At 48.2% G+C, this 26,721-nt stretch overlaps 2 protein-coding genes across 2 annotated transcripts; one reads left to right on the top strand and one right to left on the bottom strand.

Annotated features, from left to right (window-relative positions):
- Window positions 1-47: 47 nt before the first annotated feature.
- LOC121836695 (N6-adenosine-methyltransferase non-catalytic subunit-like) lies at window positions 48-1,671 on the top strand. The gene has a single exon (XM_042291669.1). It carries the CDS (start codon window positions 250-252, stop codon window positions 1,525-1,527), a length of 1,278 nt encoding a protein of 425 aa, XP_042147603.1. The 5' UTR covers window positions 48-249; the 3' UTR covers window positions 1,528-1,671.
- On the bottom strand, window positions 1,636-24,917 carry LOC121836694 (ceramide kinase-like; the record flags this gene model as incomplete). The annotated part of the gene is given in 10 exon segments (XM_042291668.1): window positions 1,636-2,731; window positions 5,455-5,597; window positions 8,034-8,233; window positions 10,411-10,502; window positions 17,235-17,346; window positions 20,089-20,241; window positions 21,542-21,762; window positions 22,213-22,276; window positions 22,834-22,962; window positions 24,612-24,917. Coding segments are annotated over 10 exon segments (1,514 nt in total), but the record flags the coding sequence as incomplete, so codon positions are not given.
- Window positions 24,918-26,721: the final 1,804 nt, after the last annotated feature.

Below are 26,721 nucleotides of genomic sequence, written 5' to 3'. Positions count from 1 at the left end.
CCGCCGCCTAGCGCGTTTTGTACGAACCTTAAAAGCGCGCTCTGTGTTGTGTTCCCCCGAGCCGGTGTCTGCCGTGTTCCCCGCCTGCTTCGCGCTTCGTTTTCTATGATGGAACGTAATACCTCGTACTCCAGTGCCACGAACCCCATGTACCCACGTTAAATTCCTCGTGTCCTTCTCTAAGGCCGTCGCTATCGTTTCGAAGGACGGAAGGGGCGTTCTTTGACCACTCTAGCGCATCGCTTCGGCATGAATAGCGGCGAGCTCTCCGTTCGGCAGTCGCTCAAGGAGCGCTCGCAGAAGAGGCGGGCGCTGCTCGCCCAGCAACTCGGCGCCGGAACCGCCAGCAACCTGAGTCAGATCCTGGGAAATGAGCGACCGCCGTGTGCGCAGGACGAAGCTTCCAAGGTGGGCCCAGACGCCAACGAAGGCGGCGACGACCCTTCGGCGGAGTGCAAGCTGCCGCGGCTGGAGCCCGACGCGGCGCGGTCGCCGCTGCGCTCTCCGGATGGTGCCCAAAGCGGCGAAGAGGTGTACACATACCGGGACTCGAGCACCTTCCTGAAGGGCACGCAGAGCGCCAACCCGCACAACGACTACTGCCAGCACTTCGTGGACACCGGGCAGCGGCCGCAGAACTTCATCCGTGACGTGGGCTTGGCCGACCGCTTCGAGGAGTACCCCAAGCTCAAGGAGCTCATCCGGCTCAAGGACGAGCTGATCCGGGAGACGGCGGCGCCGCCCATGTACCTCAAGTGCGACCTGGAGACGTTCGACTTCCGCACCGTCAAGAGCAAGTTCGACGTGATCCTGGTCGAGCCGCCGCTGGAGGAGTACCAGCGCACGTGCGGCCTGGCCCACACCAAGTTCTGGAGCTGGGAGGAGATCATGCGGCTGGAGATCGAGGAGGTGGCCGCGTCGCGCTCCTTCCTCTTCCTCTGGTGCGGCTCGTCGGACGGCTTGGACCTGGGCCGCCAATGCCTGCGCAAGTGGGGCTTCCGCCGCTGCGAGGACATCTGCTGGATCAAGACCAACGCCAAGAACCCCGTGCACCTCAAGAACCTCGAGCCGCGCGCCGTGTTCCAGCGCACCAAGGAGCACTGCCTGATGGGCATCAAGGGCACCGTGCGCCGCAGCACCGACGGGGACTTTATCCACGCCAACGTGGACATCGACCTCATCATCTCCGAGGAGCCGCAGTTTGGTGGCACCGAGAAGCCCGAGGAGATCATGCACATCGTAGAGCACTTCTGCCTCGGCCGCAGACGTCTGCACGTGTTCGGCCGCGACGTGTCCATCCGGCCGGGCTGGCTCACCATCGGGCCCGAGCTGACCAACAGCAACTTCTGCAGCGACGCCTACAACGCCCACTTCAACAAGGGCACCAACGATTACCTGACCGGCTGCACCGAGCGCATCGAGGCCCTGCGCCCAAAGTCCCCGCCGCCCAAGGGGGGCAAGAGCGCCACCCCGGGAGGTGCCAGGGGGGCCAACCGCAGGGGCCGGGGCGCCGCCAGGGGCCGCTGAGTGGACCCGCCCATTGCAGGGGGGGGGTGCTTTCCCCCACAACACCTCGAGGACCCACCCGATCTGACAGAGACTCTGCTCTGAACTGTGGCAGTACTTGACTCGTCCTTGTTGGGTTGGAATAGATTTTATTCCTTTTATGTACATCCGACAGTCTGCCTGCCACTTCCTCGACACTTTTAGAGCAAGGTGGCACACACACCACAGCCTCTTTCCCAAAAAGTGAAGTAGCGGCAGACTTTTTATTATATATATATATATACGTGTATACAAAATGAGAGGTAACAATATAGTATGCAAGGCAAAATAACAACACTAACAAACGTAACCCCAATACAAAGCGTTCAGACTTACGAGCGTGTCCACCAATGTCTCAACACCCAGTCTCTCGCAAGTCGAGCTCCAAAAAGGATTATCACATTCTCCCTTTGCTCCTTGCAAGGGTATCACAGACTACAGGGACAACTTGGAGTCGAATTGTGTGGAGTCACCAGTAACCACGCTCCTCTTTTTAACATACCCGTCCCCCCCTTCCTACACACCATCTTTTTTTATTTTTTTTCACTCGCAGCATTTGACGATTACTCGTAATAACAACACAATGAGGTAACAACGGAGAAATGCACCTTGGTCACAGACACGGAAAAAAACAATGAGCCGCAGCGAAAACCGCAAGTTTTGAGCCTCTCTAGTGAGCGTTCTCCAGCCTTGTCTGGGCCACGTGCCAACAAACAGACAGACAGTGGAATGGCTCGGAGAAATAAGCCCAGCCACAGGTGGGATGCTCAACAGCTCTGCTGCCTTCGAAGATATCAATGTACTGCACAGCAGAGTCAGTGCCTCACGGGCCAATTGGTCGACCTGTCGCTGTCAAAAGGGACTAAACCACCTAGTGGGACGTTTTTGTTCCTTTTAGCGAGCTAGGCAGGTGGCTGCCACGATGCTCGGACCGCCGATTGACCGGGGTGGGGTTTACTATTGCACTGTTTACGCCGCACGTAAACTGGCCCCGGTCCCGAGCCAAGTTTCCATGGCCCCGGCGGCAACGCCAGACGGACGGCCGCAACTTGGCCGTGGCCGAGCCCGCCCGGCAGTCGTCCTCTCCCGGGGCTACTGGCCGGAGCAGAAGCAGGCGGGGGGCACCCGGTGCTCCTCGCGCTCCTCAATGCCGTATGCAAACAGTTTGAGCAGCTGGCAGTGAGACCTGCAAAGGAGGAACACAACAGACGCCCACTTCAACGCCGGTCCATGCCATCTGATCTCCCCAAGTTTGTCGACACGCTGCTTCGTTGCCGATACAGATATGGACTGTACTGCCTCCCCATTTACAATGCCTCGTTGCGCGTCTCGTAAAAATTTAACAGGGTTTAAGCTGCTGCCAAGGGAACTTTTTTCGAAGCATCTTCGTAATGTGTCGCGAAGATGGTGTTAAGCCGCACTGATACAGCTTTCATTTGAAGCACAATTTAAACAGTGATTGCATCCCACTAACAGTAGCTTTGTCGAGTTTGGAAGGCAGTTTTTAAAGCACTTGCACGCAGTCTGCCTCAATGCTACGAGGGCCGCAGTAGGGGGGATTTTGGCACTAGCTGCACTCTTTGTACGGTGCAACCTTTACACCGTTGAGGGGGGGCACTACCCAAAAAAAATATTTCTGCAAAAAAAGTTGTTTTTGAAAAATGTTATATTTACATCCACCAACATCTAGAGAGCATACGCCTCGCAAGTAGGCTCATTTTCGTCTTCTGCGCATGAGAAAGGAAGTAGTAGTGACGTCAGAACGCCGAGTCCTGATTGGCTGATCGCGACCCCCTATCTGAGCGTCGTCTGCGTCTGTCTTACCTTTCCTGCGACTTTCGGAGCGAACTTGACTTCGCCTTTAATGGAAGGCAGACGAAATAACTCGAGCGGTACGTTGTTTTTGTCTAACAACTAGCAGACGCGCATCGAGGAGGGAAGTCAAAGGACTCACTGGCGAGGTGTCCCGGGGCGCCGAGGTTTGTTTGCTTAGAACCGAGAGTGAGCGTGTTAGTGTCCGCAAGGTCCCTCCCAAATACTTTTTCCCTCCATTCGTGTGCGGCGAGACCCCTCACTCTTTAACGGCGCCGGCGGGTTGGCGCAGTTAACGTCGTCTGCTTTACGTCTGCTAGTCAAAGCGATGGCTGCTTTACCTTTCCTGCGTCTATCGGAGATTCACCGCTTTTTCACCGGCGAGTCACCGTTGCTTTGGGAAACAAGGAGATAACAAGAGGAAGAAATTGACCTCTTAATCTAAAATTGAGGTCAGCGATCAAAGTATAACACGGGAAGGGTTCACAAGGGTCGCGGGGGCATATTCCATTCAGCACGTCAGCCGGTCGTGGGCAGACGGTCGCCGAATCGCGGAGTGCCTGCTAGGCCTAACTGCCCAGCTCGTTTGGTCGCGCTCGGTGGAATCGAGACCGTTGGAGCTTTTCCCTGGTGTTTGTGGATCCAGCGTTCTTCTTCGTCGTGCTCTGTTTCAAGTAATTTTTACTTTTTTCTTGCTGCTTGAAGTCAGGACGCGTCAGAAGCTCACGTAGAAAAATAAACGTCCGTGGGTCGTCGCGACCGCGACGCTGTCGGCCATGCTGAGTTGATCGTAAGAAGTGCGTAAGACAGCTTCGGAGCTGTCGTAGGATTTCATCGTAACCTGCGCAAAACTTACGAAAATTTTGTTTCGTGAATACGAATTTGTTCTTAAGTTTTGTCTTACACACATTTTTGGCGTAAGATCGTTTCGTGAATCTGGCCTCTGCACTTCCGAAAGTCGCAGGAAACGTAAGACAGACGCAGACAACGTTGCGAGCAGACAACGTTGCAAAGGAGCAGACGACGCTCAGATAGGGGGTGCGATCAGCCAATCAGGGCTCGGCGTTCTGACGTCACCGCTACCCCCTGCGCAAGAAGCAGACGAACTTGCCCTCCGCATACCCAGGAAGTTTCATTAGTTTACACTGTACACTGAATTCTTGATAAATTATTTTCGGCCAACCGAAGCTAAAGAAAGAGGTTAAAGCACTTTGCATCTTTCTCCGTTCCACTTTTTGGCATGAATTTCACTTTAGGAAAACAATTGTTTTGTTGTTATGTAGCTTGTTTTTCTGGGGTGAGATTTGAAGAGGAAGATAACTATGAGCTTGTATTTTTTATTTTTGTCAATTTTCATGCTCAAAAACTAAAATTTTGGACAAAGGATGGAAATCCAAAAAACAGTAGTGTTTTTTTTGTTATAAAAGATAGTATAATATAAAAATATAGTTCCATAGTTATCTTCTCTGAACTGTCCTAAAGCAATATAACACATGAAAACGACAAATTTATAAACAATTTCAAAACAATAGTTTTCCTATGCAGACACACCCACTTTCATCTTTGAACATTTGCAATTTGTTTTGTGCTTCACCCAGGTTAACAAAATTTGGCACAAATGTTCTCAACATCAACAGAAACAAGCCCTGTAAATGTCATTTAAATCAGGCAAGTGGTTCAAATATTAAGTTTTTTGGGTAGTGTCCCCCTTAAAGCAGTCGTCGGAAGGGGTACCAGTTATTGTTTTTAGGTGGAACTACACAGGGTAGCTTGTAGGTAACTTTACCTCAGAAGATACCATTAATAATGTTAATATTGGCCAAATCTCGTATGCCAATTTAGAACTGAGGGGTCAAAGTGAGAGCTTTATGGGTTTACACCCAACCCTCCCAGTCCTTTGCGGCAAACAATCAAAACGGATGGGCCACGTTACGACTGTATTTACTGCGACACCATCCTGTACGGTGTGTTCTCACAACCTGCTTGCGGAAGCAACAAAAAGACATTCTACGACCTTGCGCCAATGTTGGGAGGTTGAAGTGCGGACGCTGTCTGTCGAGAGAGAGGGTCCGCGTGCTTTGCCAAAGGGAGCCCCACCTGACCAGGAGGGAGGATTCTGCCAGCAGCTCGCCGTCGCACTGCCAGGTGCCCGTGCGCTTGACCGCCCCTTCCTCCGCCTCCACCTTGGGCACAAACTCCAGGCAGGTGGTGCGGAAGCAGTGCACAAATGGGAACTTGAACTGTCGGGGAAAGGATGCCAGTGTCAGCGTTGAGCATGCCTACGAGGCAGTGATTGCTGCGCCACAACCAGTTTGTTCCCCGGTAATGTTCACAGTTCTGTGGATCCTCGAACTTTGGCCGTTCGTTTAATTGTCTATTCCTTCGGCATTACAGATCGGAGTGGCTTATAAGAGCGTCGCATTTTATTATTAACCTTTTCGGGTTAATAACAAAAATAAAAACTATTAACCCTTTCGCTTTTGCCGTGTCGTCGCCCTCGACTGCGCAGTTATTTGCACCCCATTTCTATCGCACTAAAACCACCCCTAAAGCCCAAAAAAAACAAAAAAACTTCAACTTTTGAAGTTTACGTGAGTGAAGGATTTTTGCACGAATGCAATGCATCTAAAGCGCTTTGCAGATAAAAGACTACTTAAAACTACAGAAGCATGAGAATATCGCTTGCAGATTCCTCACAATCCAATGGTGCTTGCTCCTTATACCTTGAACTTTGCTGATGTGGCATTACCTCGATGAATTCTGCTTCATGCTATTGTCGGGACTTTTCAGAAGGAAATGATATCATTCACGATCCTCTCGAACCATGGACAGTGCACCCACAGTCGTAATTATGACTAGTCCATGTCCAGGAAGGACCGCCCATTGGTTGGTCCACTCGACAAGTTTGAATTTCTAGCCCTTGTAATTAACTCGTCGTCCTGCCAATTGTTTTTTTTTTTTTTTTAGTGTATGTCGTCGCTGTAGAAAGCTATATCCACCGCACAGATCTTCTTGCATCATTTCACATATACTGGGAAAGAAACAAACTGCCATGGAGCCTTTGAAACTGGCGGTGAAGGCGGCACCGAGGAATCGGTTGCAGTTTCGGTCACCTTGCGTTCCTCATGCCGTCGCTGTCACTGCTACTGATGTTCATGATGAACACTGAATCGTCAGTCATCATCTTCGTCACTGTCATGCACAAGATCTATGATTACGCCTAGGGGCAGACACAAGTGTTTCCAGAAGGGTGGGGTGGCGGGGGGGTCAGCATATTGGATGTTTGAGAAACCCCCCCCCCGCCACACCACCCAAGGGATCATGTTAAATCGAGAGCTGCAAGGGGGCACAGCCTTTCAGTTGGGCGCAACAACGGTGTGAGCGGCTCGGGAGCGGATCCGACGACTCATTCCCCCCCCCCCCCCCCCTTTTTCCTCGCCCCAAACTTTTTTACACGTGTGGAATTCAAGAAAGGGGTCCGGTCATACCGACCCCTGCCCTCTAAATCTGCCTTTGATTTCACCGGTGGAGAGATTTTAACTTTTCCAGGACTCCAAGTTCCAATTGTTAAAAAAAACAACTCCAAACTTCTTGTTAGGGGCGAAGCTCCTCCTTAGGGTCTAGTCTTGTCCGTCCGGCGCCCGTGCTCACATCGATTGCCATCCCATCTGTCTTCTTAAAAAAAGAAAAAATGTTTGCGCAATCGACAGGATTCGAACCTGTGCGGGGAGACCCCAATGGATTTCTAGTCCATCGGCTTAACCACTCGGCCACGACTGTGGGACGAGTAGGGGGCTCCAAGATGTGGTAGTAACTCAAGAGCTAGGGATGTCATGGATGAAACGTTGCATGTAGCTGCTCAACGCCTACACAGGAGACTGCGCTGCGGTCAAATTCGTATATAATCGCGTTAAACTTTGCATGCATTGGCTCAAAGTTCATAGATGAGAGGGCACTGCAGTCAAAGCGTATATAACCACGTTCCATACCATACATTCTCTTTCTGACATGGATGAAAATGAACGAAAAGCTCGGCATGCTGCGGCTCAGCGCCTACGCAGACAGCAAGCTGCTTTAGAGACCAGGGCGCGAGAAGCTGCTGCAAAGCGTCAAAAACGCCAAGGGGACCCGGAGCTGCACTACCTATGAACAAAATCAGTATCATCAGCACCACCAGAGCTTCGCCCCAATCAACATCATTCACCACGTGGAGATGCGGTCATTTTTTTATTTTCATTCTTAGAGGAGCATAAAAATATAGAATATGAAGTACCATTCGGTGTTGAAAGTATTAACCAAAATACAAATGGTGTAACGGTGTCGCCATTTATCGGCACATTTAAAAGAAAAGTGTTGCAATGGAGGCCGACGAAACGTCGGTTTTGTGGAATTTGGCCTTTGCTGCGGCGGCCAGCAAATCGCCGGCTTTGGAAGTGAATGGGTTAATTAGGAAAATCAAAAGACAAAAACTGAGAAAGTTAAAACACGATTAGAAATGATGCTTCCAAAATCGGTGTACCCAGCTGTGCCGACGATGGGTTTGGGAAGGCCATTGCAGTGCAGCGATACTGTAGGTAGAAAAAACTGACTGAGATACGATTTAGGACGGTTGCTATGCCTTGATTGGGTCCCAGCAATGAACGAGACGGCTGGATGACGAAAGGGGGGCGTCTCACCGGGCTTCGCGTCTCGGAGTTTGCCAGCGCCAGCAGGAACCGCAGGAAGTTGCGGCGCGAGCAGCGCGACACCAGCACCACGTCCATGAGGCCGTTGCCCAGGTGTGCCGTGGGCGCCACACCCGCGCTACTGCGTGCGCACCGGTTGGCCATCAGGGCGCAGCTCAGCGACAGGAACTGGCCCCGCACCGCCACCCAGTCTGCGAAGGACGGGCGACCGCTGTGAACTTCACAAAGCAACAAGGTGAGGATGCAGAAAAGCGGGCAGACGCTTTTTCGCCCGCTTTTGCGGGCGGAAAATATTTGTACGCCTGCCAAAATAAGTCTACCTCCTTTGAACAATGCTTCCCTAAACGAGGCCAATCGCAGAGGTGTGTAAAAGGAACCCAGTGAACGAGACGCTCAGGATGTCGGTGCCCATTTCTGAAGGCCCATACCTGCTTTTGCTTAGGACCGAGCTCTCGCGATCCCTTATGAGAGAACACGCTGGCATGCTGGTGCCATCTATGAAGTGACCCTGGAACCCACTAGGGTGAAGTCCTTGCACTATTTGAGAGATCAAATGTATGTCCCATCTATGAGAAATGTTTCTTCATAACATTGTGAAAAGATTTTTGAGCCAACAAAACAAATTGATGCGTGAAAAAAATGGGAAATATACGGAAACTAAAAGTGTTCCACCGCTACGGCGCCATCTGTTCTCTCGCCGTAAGAGCTCTTAAAGCAGGCCTTAAAGGAGCTGTGCAACAATTTTTGTACTGTGCACAAATACTGCTTAAAACGGATCCCTAAAGTTAATGACCTATGAAACACGCGTTCGTTTTTCACCCCACGCAATAGAAGTCCCAGAAAAAAATTAAGAAAAACGAGCAGCGTTCACCCCCTCAACTCGCAGCCAGAACAAGCGGCCACGTGATCTGGAGCCGATTATATGCCGCCAGTGTTGATCATAGCCACGCGCTGGGGTTGGCAAAGCGCAGGACACGCGCTGAGTTCCAGACATTGTTATGGCTCGGCTGTTGTCGTCGTTGCAGCGATTGGACACGGGTCACAACCCGAATGCTTCTCGAGCTAGCAATTGTCACGAGCCCAAGTCGAGTGCCCACGCAATGCTCGGGTCCAATCTACGAACCGCATTCAAATATCGTCACTTGGGTGTACTGCGATCCCCGAGTTACGTCATCAAATTTTGCAAAGGAGAGATTGAATGAAAATGATCGTTTTTGTCCTTGAAATTACACCGCAACAAAGGAGTTTCTTGGCCAACGACGTTGCGTGTGAGTATCCTTGAGTCCCAGGTGTGCCAGTAAGCTCGTGTAGAGAGAAAAACATTCCAATTGAATATCGTTGCACAGCACCTTTAATTTCAACGTTTTCAACTAAACACATTTTCTAAAAAAGTGTGAGAAATTGAGTCTATAGCAAAGGGTAAAGTTCTCCAAAACTTATAAAATCATTTTTAATCGTAAATATATGATAAAACCGAAACGAACCCGCAACTTTACAGGTTCACCATTTTGCGACATCAGATGTTGCATGAGCATCAGCACGTGGTCAAGTTGAGCCTCTTTCACCCAGCGTCAGAAGCAGTCAAAAGGCCGTCGCTATCATCCGTGGGAAATAATGGACTATAATTCGTGTCTGGTTCAAGCAATGACCAGCAAATGTAATAAGATTTTCAGCGCAAGATTTCGGACGATTCACCAGTTTTATCTGATCTGCCAGCATCGCCTCCGATTGCGCCGCCCATGGCGGCTGCATTCGCAATTCGCCGACATGGACTCGGATGCCGCTTCAGAAATAAAATGGTACGGAAGGTTTTGTTTGCTAGCACGGTGCAAACTGTTTTCTAGCACGACGCAAACGTTAGAAGCAAGCGTTTGCGTCGGACTGTGCAGGCCTACTTCTGTCGCAGAGATATCTCGGTTGGAAACCGACAAAATGTCACTTTGTGGTGCTATAGAATTCCACAGCACATCACAAATTCTCCACACCCTCCGTTGCATGCCGCGAATAGCCTAAAGCACAAAAAAAAAACAATCTGCCAAACCACAGACGCTCACTGGCATATCAGAAAGAAGGGAGCATCGTCTGCTCTCGGATGCAGCATTTGACGTCGCGAGCACCCCTGCTCGTTGTTGCCAGTAGTGCGGCAGCCAGCGATTTGGAGGTGTACGTGTAAACCTCAAACTTCCTTTTCTCAAAAGAAAATTATTATTTTGATTAAGTATTTAGTAGTCATACTTGGTGGTAGAGTACAGTGCATGATGAAAATTTTCCAAAAATTGATGACCATATGTGTTGTTTTTGGCACTCTTAGGCTCGATACTCTTTGTGCTATCGAGACCAAAGCAATCGACCAATCAGGCATACTCACAAGGTTCACTGCCATCTTTTTGGGAACTGCTGTCTTTCGGGTCACACGGGCGCTGGCGGTCAACGCCCACTGCATCACGACACACCTCGCACCTGGGTGTGAAAGAGCCATTTTTTACTCGGTTGAGCAGGTGGTGCACAATCACCACAGTAACGAGAAGAATCGTCACCCACACACAAGTACGTAAAAGTCCTGCCTCGGTTGCTGCCATTTGTGTAGTAGCCTCAAAATTAAAGGGACACTGACAAGGCATTTATGCTCGCCAAGGTTTATATTAGGACATAACGTATGAGTGCCCAACTACCCTGAACATAATATGTGGCTCGAAATCATTTTCTTTCCACCCAAAAACCGCCGATCAAGAACTGGCTCGTTTGAGTCGCGCTCACTCTCTTCTTTGTGGTCATGTGCTGTTCTTTATGGTTTAGACACACACACCAAATATAATGGAAGTCGTGGGTCATTAAAAAAACACTCAATTTAAGAGAAAAAAATATACCTAGTTTTTGTGCCTTCTAGAAAGCTGCAAATACGTTGATTGAAAAAAAAAAAAGTTGCACAAAGAAACGGAAGCACTCTGTGCATTCTCTGCACACTTTTCAACATGGCGTCGTATCATGGAAGTCGCAGGCTGGACGGCTAAACAAAGCGGACTAAGCGATGACGACGGGCATGGGACCTCTACTTCAGAACTGTTGTTTGCGGTACTGGCAAATCTGTATGGCTTTGAAAAAAGAAATTGTTTGTCGATCAAAACAATTAGGATTTATTCCGTACGACACGCCAGACCAGCTTGCAAAAAGACGTCACCGAGTCGTCGCCCCTTCACCTGGCTGAAAACGTAGCTCGTCTTACGGATGCGAACTGGTAAGAGCTTGAGAAATGCGGAAACATCGAATAAAAGTGATTTACTTTTGCGTTTTTCGTGCGAAGTGTGACGTGCACAATTTTTGTTCGCTTTGCACAGCCAGAAAAATAAAGGAATGGAAAGAAAAGAAAATGTGGTTGGGTGTAGCCACAATACTTCCGGCAACTCTCTCCCCCTCTGCATTTCTTCTTCCTCCCCAGTCCAGTTTCGATTTCGCTTTTGAGCAGTTGCATTTTTTTTTTTTTTTTTTTTTTCTTTATTAAAAATACAGTCGACTCTCATTCATTCTATCTCTGGGAAGCTACAAACTTTAGTTCGAAATATAAAAATTTTGAATTATCAGAAGTTAATCTAAATATGATGTGAGGCTAAGTAGCGATTTTCTATAGGAATAGTTACACATACCAAGCATATTATTCTACTTTCCACTACACAGGCATATTTATAGCAGGCACACACATATTTTAGTTAAGTTCAAAGCAAATAGTGGTTTTGGAAAAATATTTTCTAATTGAAAATTGAATGGTTTCTTCGAGCTTTTTACTACTGCTGTACCGAGCTCAAATGATATTGCTCCCAACTTTCCACTTGCCCACTTCTAAGTTCAGTTAGTTTTAACACAACTGTATCTATGAAGCGTGGCCTCAGAAAGTTCGATGCCTACATTGAGGTGGCATGTAAATGACAGATTTGACATAAAATTAGACCTAGAGAGATGCCCAGCTATCCTAATAGAGGGAATTTATAAATCCGATTGCTATATGCAAACTGTCTTTCTTTAATCTCGAAATTAAACCCCTCAAAAAAAAATCGTTCAGCCTTTCCACTCTCGTGAAGAGGGAAGACCAGCGGAGCTGTACTTGATACACTGTGTGCTTCTTCTTCGTTGTCGTCTGTTTCTCACGCTGTTTCCTACAATAAATTCCCATCAACGCGCCCAACTATCCATTCTTCTTTTATAGCTGGAAAGGTTGTCACCATCTACGAGCGACGGCGGAAACCATACTGGTTGTGTGCTTGCCGCCATCGCTTATAGATGGCGGTAGCTGTCCAGGTAGGTTTGTGTCGACACACACGGACACGATCCTGGGGAACCTAGCCCTTAAAGGGAAGCTGAAGAGCTTTTTGAAAAAAATGAGTTAATGGTTGATTCTGACGTGTCTGTGCCTGCTGAGTTCAAATATCACAACCATTTGACCCAAAATAATCCTTAAACGCGAAAAAAAGCTAAGAAATCAGAAGCGATCGCCGCAGCGGCACGCCATTGGCTAGCCACGCGTGACGCGCCGCTACGTCATAAAAGGACCATCTCGATTCTCGTTTGCTCCGTCGCTTGCGGAAGTAGCCGGGCGCCGGGTCTTCTGCTCTCGTAAATCGGGTTCGGCTTCTGATTTTTCGAAATCTTTCGGTGGATCCGAAAGAGGAATGTGTCCAGAAGACCCTCGACGTGACAAAGTACGCGTTCCAGCCGTTGGCAAGGTAGGAAAATGACCCCCCGCAGTAATAAACACAGACGAGGAACCGCTTGCGCGGACGCGAGATGGCTGGCTTTGTACCTTCAGGAACGTACTTGCTGCTATTTATTGTAACCTAAAATGTTGACAATAAACGGAGTGCTATTGACAGGACTCCTCAAGCCGGATTAGCGTGACCCTCCCCAAAACGTTTCGTCAGAGGACAAGAATTCTGCACACATCGGCCTTCGTGCTTGCCAGCTGCGGGACGCGTGAGCGTGCAGGCTGCATTGTTGATCAAAGCTGAGGTTGTTTGAAGGGATAGTATAATTGGTATAATCGGCTTCGGGCGACAGGAGAGCTTCCCCTGAGATGAGACGGGTGATAAGATAGGGTCGCCGTTCTGCCACCGCCATGTCCTTGCGCACTATGCGAATAACTGCGCAAAGGGTCCATCCTTGTGATAGCGGTACCCTCTGCTGAGTTTAGTTTGTTTGCCACACAAAGCGGATGTGTGCCCGGCACCCCTTAATTTGACGTCGAATTCGTGAAAGCTTCCTGGGTCTCTACATTCGCATACTTCTACCAAGCTTTGTTTACTGCATCACACCGCCACCAGGCATTATCATCGTCAGATCGCATTTCTACGGCACAAAGAATTGTTGCATGACACAAACTTTATACGAAAAACACTGCGTAACTTGTAAAAAAAGAAGCGTAACTTGTAAAAAAAAGAACTCAATTCAGAACAGAAGGTCACATGCGTTGTATTTCCACAAAGCTCTCCTGAAGAGAATATGAACTTTTGAAAGGAAAATTCAACCAAATTTATGTTTACGTTTAAAATATATGTGGCCTCATATAATGTCAGCAACTGTAAAAAAAAGTTTATGTTAAAACAAGTTGCACCGTGAAAGTCGCATTATGAATTGCATGACTACTTATTAGAGCAAGCCCTCCTCTCCCGAGTGACTGGGTAGCCGAGTAGATTAAAAGCATAAGAAAATAATCTTGGGCTACCCAAGATTGTTTTATTTTTTTTTCCCAGACTTCCCGTGCCGGAGTCGGTCCGGAAAATATGGTCACTTCAACAATATAAGAAACCAACACTAACACACTAATAAGGCGGTTAACACAAGAGAGCCAGTAGAAACACGCTGTTCGGCTAAATGATCGCGGCTTTTCTAGCACACTGCACACTTCTAATAACGTAACAGCTTTTTTCTAGAACAGTCGACCTACAATTCCTACCCAGTTACGTTTCCTCTTTGCTCGTGACTTTTAATGTGCTGAATTACCTTCTTACCTTCAAAGATGGTCGGCAGAGCGTCGGGTTCAAGCGAGCCTTCTTTAGATCCAAACCCATATGTACATACATAGTTTTCATGTGCGCCGTCCGAAACCCGTTTCGAACAAAAAACGGTGTACTTGCTCAAACCCACCTACCCCTTTAAATTCTCGGTGACGAAGTGGAAAAGACGGTAAGCGGGAAGAACAACTACGACGAGCGCTGTTCATGAAAGCTGGCGGCTACACACGAGTACGGCACCGTGCAACAGCACGAGTCATTTGGTTTGGTGCCACGAGAATTCTGCGAACACGTGAACAAACAAGAGAACAATTAGCACGTAAGGCTATTGAGTCAATAGCATGACCGGTCAACGGATAAAAGCAAGCGCTATGCAGCGGCAGGACAACGACGGCTCAAAAAGACACTATAAGCAGCCTACGAGGAAAGCGCGGCCAGCCGCGGCGGGGTCCCCCACCCGGTCCTTTTGTGACGGCGGCTGACGGGCTTCCTCCTCTCTCCCCTTTCCCTCTGCTTTGGAGAGGCGTGGCTTCGGTGCTACTTTGAAGGCGCTGTTCCGGTTAATCCGCGCAGAAAATGACCAAACGAATACGATATTCGTGATGGCTGAGGTCTCGTTAACTAGGCTCAGGTGTTTTTTCTCGTATTTAAAACCGCTTCAGCTTCCCTTTAACAGCTCCGCTGTAAAAAAATAAAGAAAGAATACTGAAAGCAGAATGTCAGGATGGTTCTGCTTGCATAATCGCGGTGGGTTAGTCCCATCGAGTGCGCTTCTGACCGAGCACCCGCATACTTAAAGAAAGCAATGAACGCGAGCTTCGTGGGTATTGCTTTCCCGCAGTACATAGGTGCTCGCTGAGAAGCGCACTCAACGGGGCTAACCCGCCACAATGAACTAATAGCATGAATGTTGCGAAAACGCTGTTTGCATTGAGCGGCTTATAAATGCATTAACAACGTGGCGGGACAATTAAATTTTTCAGATTTCTTCGAATTGACCGAAACTACAAAATATCAGAGTATGAATTACCGCGAGTCCACTGTACATGTGACGCTGTTGCAAAATATTGTTTGGGTAGCATTCTGACACCATATTAAGTTGCCTGGCAAAAAGATTAAAAAAAAATATTTTTAAGGGGTTTCAGTTTCCTTTTCTGCAGCTAGTAATTTCGATGGCCGCATCCAAACAATAGCCACGTCCGACTTACAGTGTGTAGGTTGTTTCACTCTTTCATTTAGGAGGACACGCTGGACTTTGTTTAATTCTTTTGTTGTTGATGTTTTCCTTTAAGTTCACTTTGTTGTTAGTTCTTGCTATCATGTTTATATTTGTGACGCTCACTTCTGCTTGGACAGTAACATGAGTCTGCAGTATTTATAAATAAATAAATATAAGGAAGTTTTGTCATTTCTCATTCAACTTTGATGACACAACTACTACAGCCCTGTATGCTTTGCCCAGATTTGTTCTTTCTATCTATACACATTTCCAAGGCACCTAGACGAAAAATGGTGAGTCATCGGTCAGTGAATGCATGCATGCTCTGATATTCTTAAGAAGAGCCGCATGCTCAGATTCTGCTCCACAGCCCTGTAGACAAAGCTCGTAGTGCACAGAAGGCAATTATTAGAATGGATTTGGGATGAAAAAAGAAACACAGATATTTCAGACCAGAACATTTCAAAGAAATTTCAAAATCTGGGTTGTCCCACGATGTTTTCAATGTATTTATAAACCACTTAATTCAAATGGCATTTTCGTGTAATGCATACTTTTTGTTCTAGCGGCCCCATTAAGCACGCTTCTTACAGAGCACCATTGCACTGCGGAGAAGCAACACCAGCAAGCTTGCTTCCCTGGGTGTTGCTTCTCTGCAGTGCAACGGTGCTCTGTAAGAAGTGCGCTCAACGGGGCTAATAGTTCACAATAGCAACTTTTTTGCTGGAGGAACAAACTTAATTTTGTTTTTAGGTGTCATGTACTATCAAACACTACACAATAGACAAAATTCTTGAGGGATGAGTAAACTTCTCATACATTTCATCAATGTTTCGTGTATGACATACCTGTTGATGATTAGGAGGCCTGTGTAGAGGAAATCATCAAATACCGCAAACGAATACATTTTCGCAAGGACCTAATTTTCGTGAATTTCGCGAATCGCCTACAATTCGCGAAAAATAGTCCCGCGAATAATTCGGGCAATATGTGAATGCTACAGAAGCTACACTCAATTCGCGAAAATTGGAACCCGCAAATAATTTAAAAGCTTTGGCCCAATTCGCAAAAATTCGAGCGAAAATTAATTCGTTTACAGTATCTACTTTGTATGTGTAGCCATTCATTTAACAAATCATAATTTTATTTTGCAACAAATTTAGATGAATTTCTGATAATTCAAACGAAATTTGTGGTTTCCTGGAGTTTGAATTAATGAAAGGTAACCGTAACTCCATCTACAGTGATAAACCCCAGACTAAAAAAAAAATAAGAAAAAAGTTCATACAGCCCCACACGTCTAAAATGGAGACATTGTGCGCTGTAGTCCGTTTACTTTTATTTTTTATTTTTTTTTCCAGTCTCGAGTTTAGCGATATAAAGTTATTATTTAGTTCTCGAAAAATTTTTTTTTACTGTGTCCATATAAAATTTATGGAAAAGAGTATGTCTACATAGTGTACAATTAATGAAGTGAAAAAACCAGTCTTATCATTTTCTTATCCTCCTAAAAAGTTATTGCGCTATAGTTCCATATCTTCTTCTTCTAGTACTCGGATTTTACGAATCTTGGTCTTGTTGCACTCCGATTTATGAGGTATCAAAGCTAAAAAAGATTATCCAGATCAGGCTTCTGATCCAATGATACCACGGGCAAAATTGTAGTCACAAAGAAATTATTTCTAAGATAAGAGAAAAATCCCTTCAAAGCATGCTTGCAAAAAGGCTGCATATACACATCGCGATACTGTTAGAGCGAACACGACATCGGCGCCTTTTCGCATTTTATTAGGAAAGAGTATTAGTGGGAACACAATTTTACCCCTTCTATTAGAGACCAAGATGAACTCTTCCTATAACAATAATATCTTTGATGACCGTCTTTCGGTTTTAAGGAAAAAAACACAGAAAACTGGCGATCGTTTGTTCGCACTAACAGTGTCGCGCTCTGTACAACGGCGAGAGGGGACCCACCCGACTCGGCAGCGCTCGTTGCCGGCGGCATTGTGGGCAGACGAGGCCTGGCCGTCCACGAGCAGCCGCACTTCCCCCTCGTACGTGTGGTGCTTCAGGAACGTCTGCCAGCCTGCACAGAGGGGAGGCGTTGCAGGGCCGCCCCATGCCCTCTGCTGGCCGCCACAACAAACTCGACACGCTCCATAGGCTGGGCAGCATCACACAAACATCGAAGTTTTGGACACTATAAAAGTGCTTGGCACGTACTTCTCCAGTAACATGCAATGGGACGAGCATGTTAACTTTGTACTACTCAAAGTTAGTCCAATAGCTGGTTTACTGAATCGAAATAGGTATATTCTTCCGGAATCAGTTAAATTATTAATCTACAATACGCTATTTGTATCTCATATTAACTATTGCCATCTTGTATGGGGCACAACAACAGAATCTAACCTCCATAAATTACACTTAATGCAAAAGAGAATGATACGCGTTATTGCCAATGTCTCATACACCGAACATACTGACTACCTTTTCAAGAAATATAACATTCCAAAAGTTCATGACATATACCGAAGGAGGCTTATGCGAGATTTTTATTATAGCATTAGGAAAAATACCTCTACACTCTTAGAAATAGGAAACTTAGAAAAAAGGCAACCTTCGCATAAAACACGAACTCCAGAACCATGGATAGTTCCTCGTTCTCGGACAAATTATGGTGACCAAATGCTTAAGAATACTTTGCTTCGACTACTGAATTCATTTGAGGAGGCTGGCACCGATATATCCTCTATAACCCCTTCTGAACTGAGATATCTTTTATGTTCATTTTCTGATACCGGTGCCGTTAGAACTGCCTGAGATGAAAACGAGCTATTTCCTAGAATTGTTTTGTGTTCCTTACCCGACCTAATCATGTTAAATTGCAACTGTATACTAATGTGTGGAGCTGTATCGAATGAGTGAATCTGATTGACCAGGAAGTGTTTTGTTACTGTGTGTGAGTGTTTTGTGAGTCCAATGCTGCCATCATTTAAAGGGGGCCGAGGGCCCCACAAGCTGCGTTTGTAGCTTTTTTCCTCGGCCTCCTCCATTCTGTAGGAAATGGAAACCAATAAAGAAAGAAAGAAAGTTGCCCAAATTATCCTTCCAACGATGGAAAAATTCGGTGGAACCTTGTCTTTTTAATCTCTCGCTATCTCCATGACGCACAACACTTTCGGTGGAGGTCCGTGGATTGTCCGTCCTAGGCGTTCCCTCTCTGAAGCTGCCATGAAAATTAATTTAAACTCTGCTTCATTCTCGGTTGTGAGAAAACAATGCAGCTCTCTTTAGTATCATCTAGATTCTAGAGAGACCACACGTCAAATATGAGAATGTAATACCATCTAAATGGCCATTAAACCGGCCCACAAAGACTAAGATGCCCGAAGTCACCAAAATCCGCTAGTTTATTCGGCGACTTGTGGCACAGCCAAGATTGTATTTCCATTGTGGCTGACGTCCGTTGCATGCACCATTTTTTTCTTGGTATTATTTTTCCAGGGAGAGCTTACCAAATGGCGCTATTGGTGCGCCACGTCTGAGTGAGAGAAGAGGCAAAAGAGAGACGAAAAAGAACGAACGAGAACAACCAAAACCTGAAGAGGGAAGGTTGGTATGGGATGTCGCACGCCATGTTTCGCCGTCTAGCTGCCTGGGTTCCCGCCTACATAGCCTGCATCATTGTCACTCGCAATGCCTCTTCGCCGCCGCCGCTTCGCCTGTCCTCCCTCCCCGCTCCTTGCCCCTCCCCGTGCATCCGCGTCATTTCTGGGTTACCGCAGGTAGGTCATGTGACCCCTTGTATCCCACGTGGGTGCGTATGCAAATGACGTTGAAGGTACAATGTTGCCCGGCTGTGCCGAACTTTCAGTTTCGGTTTGCGATTATGGTAAAAACAAGATTGCACAAAACATATTTTGGCTGTTATAAGAAGCGGTCTAGGGTTGTTTTGAAGTACTTTCCATGTCCCACTATCTCAAAATTTCCAAAATCGAGCGGAGTTGCCCTTTAACAGATGATTTTGAAACCTCGCTCGTTTCTTTGCGACAGACAAGATGGCTAGGGTGCTGGATAGGTCTCTTCAGTAAACCGAGGAATTGGCGTCAGTGAAATTAAACTTGGGGCTATGAAACTAAGAAAACTAATGGCAACAGGGAGAGAAAGGACAACTCCTTATACGAGCTCTTGCCGATTGAGTCATTGAGCTCGCACAATCCCATAGTTCTGCTTCAATCATATCATTGGATTTCTAATATCACTGAATTGCCTCTCTGGATCACAAAATACATGTATCTTCATTCTTTGCCAGTCATTAACTCGGAAAGAATATATTCCATCTAGATGCCTGTTGACTAATTTCAGCGTAAAATTTGTCATCTATCCAAAAAAAAAAGCGGCTGAGAATCAGCTCTTTGAAGCTCACAACACCTCCAACAAACAAGAAAGGTCATGTCGCTACCACAAAACTTTAGATGTTTTTTCTCCTTTTCTTTTTTTATTTTCAGCTTAAAGACCGACGACCAGTTTGCGTTTCCACTTTTCCCTCGCTTCCTCCTCTCCCCTCTTCCACAGTCTACTTTACCTGTTTCCTCCTCCCCCATGGTAAGGAGGATCTTCTGCCTTGCAGAATCTCGAGGCTGGTCATCGGCCTTTAGGTGAGCTGCCCGACTGCAGCGTTTTTTTGCTTCCTTTTGCTTAAGTCTGACAAAGCCAGTGCTACGGATAAAAAGAAGCTGACCTATCGAGTGTGCAAAAAGGGAGCTCTTCTAGTGCGAAGCAACAGCTCAGACCCCACATGGTACGGGGGGGCGGGCATGCCCACCTGTCCAGCTGTAGCGCAGAGGCCCCATCCAGCGGAACTTCTCGCTGGCCTTGATGTTGTCGCCGAAGAAGCCGTACGAGAGGAACCCGGCCGAGTAGCGCACCAGCCGGTCCCCACTGTGGATGCTGGCCACGTCCACCGCCACCTCGGCACCTGCACCAGAGCCGGCTGTCGGTCAACGCATGTTGGGCACCCCGTCCCACCGCACCACCCCGACACCCTGCCAAGTACGCTCTGCACCTTCCAACGTCTCGCTGTGGTCGGGTTTTGGCGGAAGCTCCTCCACTCCTCTTCACTTTAGTATATGTCGCCTCCTCTCCAGCATTCGTTCTGCTCAAGTGGAGGGAAGTGGGAGGAGCTTCTCCCAAACTCTTAACCTGTAACCGACTGTGGATGTGCACGGGTGCGGCGCATCCAAACGGTTGCGGCTGGTCTCGGCCGCAGAGAGAAACATGGGCAAGTGCTTTTAAAGATGGTGCTTGCTTCTCAATGACAGCCCGACAGACTTGCCACTCGGAAAAGTAAGCTACAGTTTTCGTAGCCCTTAAACTCATAGAGAGTCAAAAAATGCACAACATTCTCGAAGCAACGTCAACTTTCTCATACAACCATCTATGCAGGAACGTCGCGCGGTTAGACCTACCTTCCTTTATGCTAGCATCGGTGCAGCAACACCTATTGCCAAAAATAAGTCAAAAATAAATTTGCCTTTTTTAAATAAAATTTGGGCAAAAATGCTCTCTCACAGAGCCCAGAAACAACAAATAAATGCAATTTACAGGAAATGCACAGCGAACGAGGAGACACCAATGGATCGGAAATGAGATTTGCATTGAGATCCACAACATGCGAACATGGTGCGCAGCGTCCCAACACCAATCACGTTGCTTAATTCAGACATTATATTTGTCACTCGTTCTTCGACATATAAAGTAAGAAAAAAAGTAAAAAGGTATAGGCCATTTATCTCGTCTTTGCCAGACTCCTCCAGTCGCTTCCAATGATTTGCCCTTTGCAAGGTCAGAGGAAAAGAAGACATGCGGCACCTGTTTCCAAACGGGTCAACCTATTTCCGAATTTCCTTGCTCTCGAAGCAGCTCCAGCCAGGTGGCTAACAGCCCCAAAGGCTTCAGGTGCCGCCCGTGGGCCCCCCCTGGTAAAGTAATTCTATATGCTCCGCTTGCGGAGCAAAGCATCACTACTGTTCGAGATTTTTTAACTTTAGGTACTGCAGGATAAACAAACGCCATTCTTGCAGGGGATGCTACGAACACAATGACAGGAGGCGCGGGTCACCGCACATGCGCCGGTGAAGAGGTGCATGCGCCGCCGCGCGTCTCCCAGATCCCCCACACATACGCAGGTGGGCCTGGTCGTCGCGGTTGTAGTGTTGTCTGCTCGCCCATGGCCGCTTTGAAACTGCGCTCACGTTCACTGCCCGGGGTGCACGTACCCATGACAATGAGCAGCGCCGAGGTGGTGGGGCTATCCTCTCCCGTGGTGGTGCAGACGAGGGCGTCCGTCGAGCCCGCAGGGATCACCCCGACCTTGAGGGCGGCCGGCCGCAGGCACGCCCCCGCGTCGTTCGCCTCCACCCCGGCATCCCGCTGGCTACGCAGCAGCACCCCATTCACCACCTCGTTGACCATGCCGTCGCCGCCCACGCAGACCACCCTGCATCGGGCAAGCGGACAACCACGTTGATGGACTTTCGCATAATGTTCCGTCTCGCTACGAGATCGTCTCAATTAGAATCGCGCGCAACACCGTAGGCCGAAGCGCAAACTTACCGCTATTTGCGCGTGTGTACTTCTGTATCCGGCATTTCGGTTCAACGTGTACTTTTTGTTTTCGCGTTCCTTAGCAACCTACTGGTTTCACCCCACTGCAATGCTGAATAGAGTTATCGGTATTAGGGGTGCCAGAGACTTCAAAACTCCAGTCCTTGAGCATACACCAGATTACGGCATGTGACAACACTGGCGCCACTGCACTGCCACAGTTCAGCTGAGCAGCTCCCGAAACAACCGCAACAGTTGCATAACACACTGAAAGCTTTGAAAACCTGCTCCAGAGGCAGGCACCACGCATGCTCCGGAGGCACTGAGCGAAAAGTGTCTGTACCCATCCAGGCTGTCCAGGTCCATCTCGAGGATGCACTGCTTGGCGTGTCCAGAATACCGGGTGGCTGCAGAGAGAGAACAAAGGTCAGTTGGGTTACTCTTTTTTGAACCTTATGCCGACCAAAGAAATGTGATACTGAGCCCGCGTTTAAATAAAGCTGCAATGCTATACACACAAAATACTGTTTTCCATTTTCTCAGAAACAATTCATGCTACTAATTAGCGGGACTTTATCAAACAAGCTTCCTGGGCAGTAGCTGCTGTAGGACTGCATAAAAAGATAATGTTGATTGCAAAGGATGTTAGAAGTTTGCAGATATAAAGCAGTGCACTCCTTGTAGCTTCTGCACGAAAGTGGGACGAACAATAACCCAGGGCAATGCTTATGCTATGACAGCACGGACATAGCTTGACTTCCAAACAAATTCCAACGTATCTGTGTTTAGGAAATTATTTATCAAATTTATAACTCACTCCAGCAAAATAGAAGAAGTGACTGAGGAGTTTTTTTTGTGATTTCGCTTCGTCACTCTGGGATTTCCGGAACATTCACACTGACACCTTTGCTAGCACCTTTCCCCTTCAGCAGGCTGTGCGCTAGCCTATGCCATTGTTACTCACTGACAAGCTGCACAGCAATGCCAGCCAGCTGGAAGATGGGTGCCACCTTGCGCTGATAGATGCGGGGTGCTCGCTTGCGGCCCCCAAAGGGATTCACCAGCACCAGCAGCCTTCGGGGACGGGACTCTCCTGAGGGAGGGGCACATCAGGGCATTTCCAACAATGGAGGGTAAGGCAAGTGACAAAGCGGAACGTCCAGCGGCTTGTAGTACTGAGGAAACGAGCGAGAACTGGCTGCTTTGAATCGCGCCCACTCTCTTCTTTATGGTTACGTGTCGTTTTCTGTGGTTTAGACACAACCACCAAAGATAATCAAAGTCGGGGGTCATCGAAGGTGCACACTCAATACTAAAAGTTGGCAAAAAATATGATACCTATTTTTTGTGGCTTTAAAAACTGCAAATATGTTGACTGAAAAAAAAAAAAAAAAGTTGCACAGCCACATGATTTTTTCAGTTTCAGTTTCAGATTCGAGCAGTTGCTATCTTTTTACTTTATTAAAAAATATAAGTGACGCTGTAGCAAAATATTGATTGGGTAGTCTTCTGACATCATAATAAGACGCCTGGCAAAACATAAACAAAGTCTTTTGGGGCAGGGAGGGGGGGGGGGGGGGGGGGGGTGTCAGTGTCCCTTTAAAGGCCGACAACCAGAGTCTAGCCTCTGCAAGGCAGAAGGCCCTCCTCACCATGGGGGAGGAGGAAACAGGCAATGGTGGACAGGGTAGAAGGGGGGAGAGGATGAAGCGAGGAAAAAGTGGAAAGCGCAAACTGGTCGTCGGTCTTTAAGCAAGCTTTCCGAGTTATGAAAATAGTCTTTCAGTCCTAGAAAACAGCAGCTGTCAGGCATTAAAAAACATAATACCCCCCCCCTCCCTTCCCCCAGAGGAAATAAGCTGTGCACATGAAAAGCCTTCGCAAATAAAATGGCAAGTATTTATTCCCCTTTCCTCTGTTTCTTTGTTTCACATTTCGGCCGCCAGGTCGCGTCAGTTTTCGCAGCGCAATCAGAGAGGCGATAGCTCCCCACTTTTCTCCTTCACATCTTTTCCGCTGGGTGGCGCCACCTCCTCTGGGCTCCGAGTCGCCAGATCCCGGGATAGAGCACTATATAGCTCCTTCAGAGCAGAGTAGCGCAATCTACAATGCCATCTCTCGGCGACTAGCGCCGAACAGCCGGGGGTTCCAGCTATGGTCACATATGCATGGGGAGCATGAGAAAATCGCTGTTTCTTGATTATTTTGGAGATGTAAGGAACGACAATAGTTTTTGACATAATAAAGGAACAGTTTACAATAATTTGCGCTAAGTTTTGTGCCATGTAATAACTTAATTATTTTTTTAAAAAAACTGTTCGAGCGGCATCGTGCAGCAGACGACGCGGCAACGTCACACCGTTCACGTGACCCGCTCCGGCCAATCCATAAAGTCCATCTCCGCTGCGTAAAACAGTCGTCTGCTTCAAACGCCATCGCCTTGGAAATTGCCTTCTCAAACTTGTCACACGCATCCAATATTAAAATTTAGACAAACTGTTTAGTGCTTTACCAACTTCACGACAGACAAATTTCGAAAAGTGTAAACTCGGCGTCTTTTTTTTTAATCAGCCGTGTTGCGTCGATCTCCATGTGTTCTTCCATAGGGCGGGCCGCCCTTTGGAACCCTGAGTACCACGTGACTCGCGCCAAGCTGCTCTGTCGGCCATGTTGTCGGTGAAACAGGCGGATCAAAGGATTGCTCTCTGCCGGGCAAGAGGTGCGCACTGCGGCGGCGCCCACCTCTGAGCGCGTCCTGGAGGGCGTCGGCCCAGCGGTGCACGAGGGCCTGGTCTCCCGGCGCGGCGCGCAGCAGCAGCGTCTGCAGCGTCCACGAGTGCTTGCGCACGGGCCTGGCCACGTGCAGGCGCAGCCCGCAGTCGGCCGACGCTGCCCGCGGCTCGGGCACCAGGCAGGCCGCGCTCGCCGTCGTCGCCTGGACGGTCGCGCCGCCACGCCGCTCGCAGGTGCACCACGAGACATCCCGGCTCGGCCACGGCTCGGCCGCCACCAGCTGGCCAAGAGCAATGAACTCGTCGTTCTCGGGCCCTGCGAGACAAAAAACCGAAACACAACGTCGATCGCTTTAGGCGGGGAAGCCTGTAGGCACGAGGTCACCGAGCTGGGACAACGTCACCGATAACAATCGAAGCCGGTGAACAGTAATGTCATCACCCGGCCTTACACCACTTACACCATCAAGCGCCCTGGGCAAACCTCGGCAGTGACGCCGTCCCCCCCCCCCCCCCCCCCCCTTCGCTCCCTTTTATACACCCATATCTACTAGGTGCGACATCATGTTGTTAGTTAACATGCGAATAGTGGCTCAACGCGAGCGTTTCGTCAGCCGAGAACCGCAACGGGCGCTGCGTTCAAATAAATGAAAAAGCGAACAAAATAAAGGGGGCTTGGCGGTTCATGGCGCCCTGGGCGACCGCCCATGTCGCCCACCCCTAAGGCCGGTATCATGGTCATTCCACTCGGGTTGCGCCAACTCAGCAACTGAGACGATGCCCAGCCGAATGTCAACGCAGCAATTCGTGTCCAATCTTTGTCGATTTCGCCGTGATGACGTCCAAATGCTATTGCACGGGCGGTGTTAGCTGCGATAGAGTACGCTAGATTTTGGTGCGCGCAAAAAAACGCCATCGAGCTGACAAGCGCAAGGAGTCTTTTGGAAATCAGTGCGATGTGTGTTCTCCACTGCAGCAGCGGCGGGTACCAAAGTTGACGTTTTAAAAGCATACAGATTGCATTACAAATATGTCGAATCACTTTTACATCTGACACAATATTTCTAGAGCCCTCAAAAATTTGGACAATATCTAGAGAAATATATCCGAAAATGTGCTACACCTTCTGCACGGGTGCACAGTGGTGAAGACACACCGAAACCTCTGTCTGAACTACTTTACGACGCAACTTTAGCAAATAAATCAATAATAATGACGCTGATGGGCCAAGGCCTCTGCCTAGACGAACTATCAAGGCGCAGATAACGGTTAAAACTGAGTTCCCTTCCTGTGTCTTTCGGACTCCGTGAATTATTTTCAGGAGAACAATCGCTCTAAACGTAATTAATGTACTCTACACCGACGCTCCGAGTTTCATACTCCGAGCGCAGCAACTAAACGGCGCATAGCTATGGTGTACTCTTCTAGTACACCACAGCATAGCATACAAAAGCGTGACCACTGAGCGTGACACACCGAGGCTGCGTTCAAAACCTACTCGAATGGACCCGAGTTACCCTGGCGAATAATGTCACGTGACAACAAAAATAGAGAAACGCTGGACGCGGGTAAGTTTTCGCAGAGCCACCTTTACCCTAGAGTTAGTCAGAGTAAACTTTGGAGCGCGGCCAGAACCTATCGACGCGCCACACGACCTCCTTCCGACCGAGGATACGGGTGGCAGAAGCCGAAAATATTTCGGAGATAAATTATTAGGCCTGTGTGGAGCGGCAGAGTCTAAAGCAAAAGAGAGGGCGACGTTATGAAGTTTCTGCGAACGTTTTAATATTCCTGAAAGATTCGAAGACTCGCCTGGTGCACAAGTGTGGAAGGTTACCTTGGCCGATCTATTTATTGACCATGCATGCCGTTCCGATTTAAATTAAAGACAACACTCTTGAACACGCTCGTCGACGCAGGAAACCCTCAAATTTGTCAGAGATTCCCTGGTTCCATCGGTTCCGTCGCACAGCGAGACGGAAGCTACGCCGATATCGGCACGCCGTAGGTCGATAGCACGTCAATTCGTTTTTAGGCGGTATGCATGAACAAACCTTTCCCGCAACGCTAACTGGTGTTTCGTCTTTTCAGTCTATCTTTATTCGCTGCGGCTGGGCTAA

Source organism: Ixodes scapularis, unplaced genomic scaffold (assembly GCF_016920785.2).
Source record: "Ixodes scapularis isolate PalLabHiFi unplaced genomic scaffold, ASM1692078v2 PGA_scaffold2__306_contigs__length_199485367, whole genome shotgun sequence".
In the NCBI taxonomy this organism is placed as follows: Eukaryota; Metazoa; Arthropoda; class Arachnida; order Ixodida; family Ixodidae; genus Ixodes; species Ixodes scapularis.
Note: the sequence above shows the minus strand (reverse complement) of the source record. Positions and strands in the feature narration are given on the sequence as shown.

Bases quoted from the DNA above. Each gene is read 5' to 3' on its own strand.
- LOC121836695 (XM_042291669.1), top strand. From the start codon at position 250: ATGAATAGCGGCGAGCTCTCCGTTCGGCAGTCGCTCAAGGAGCGCTCG.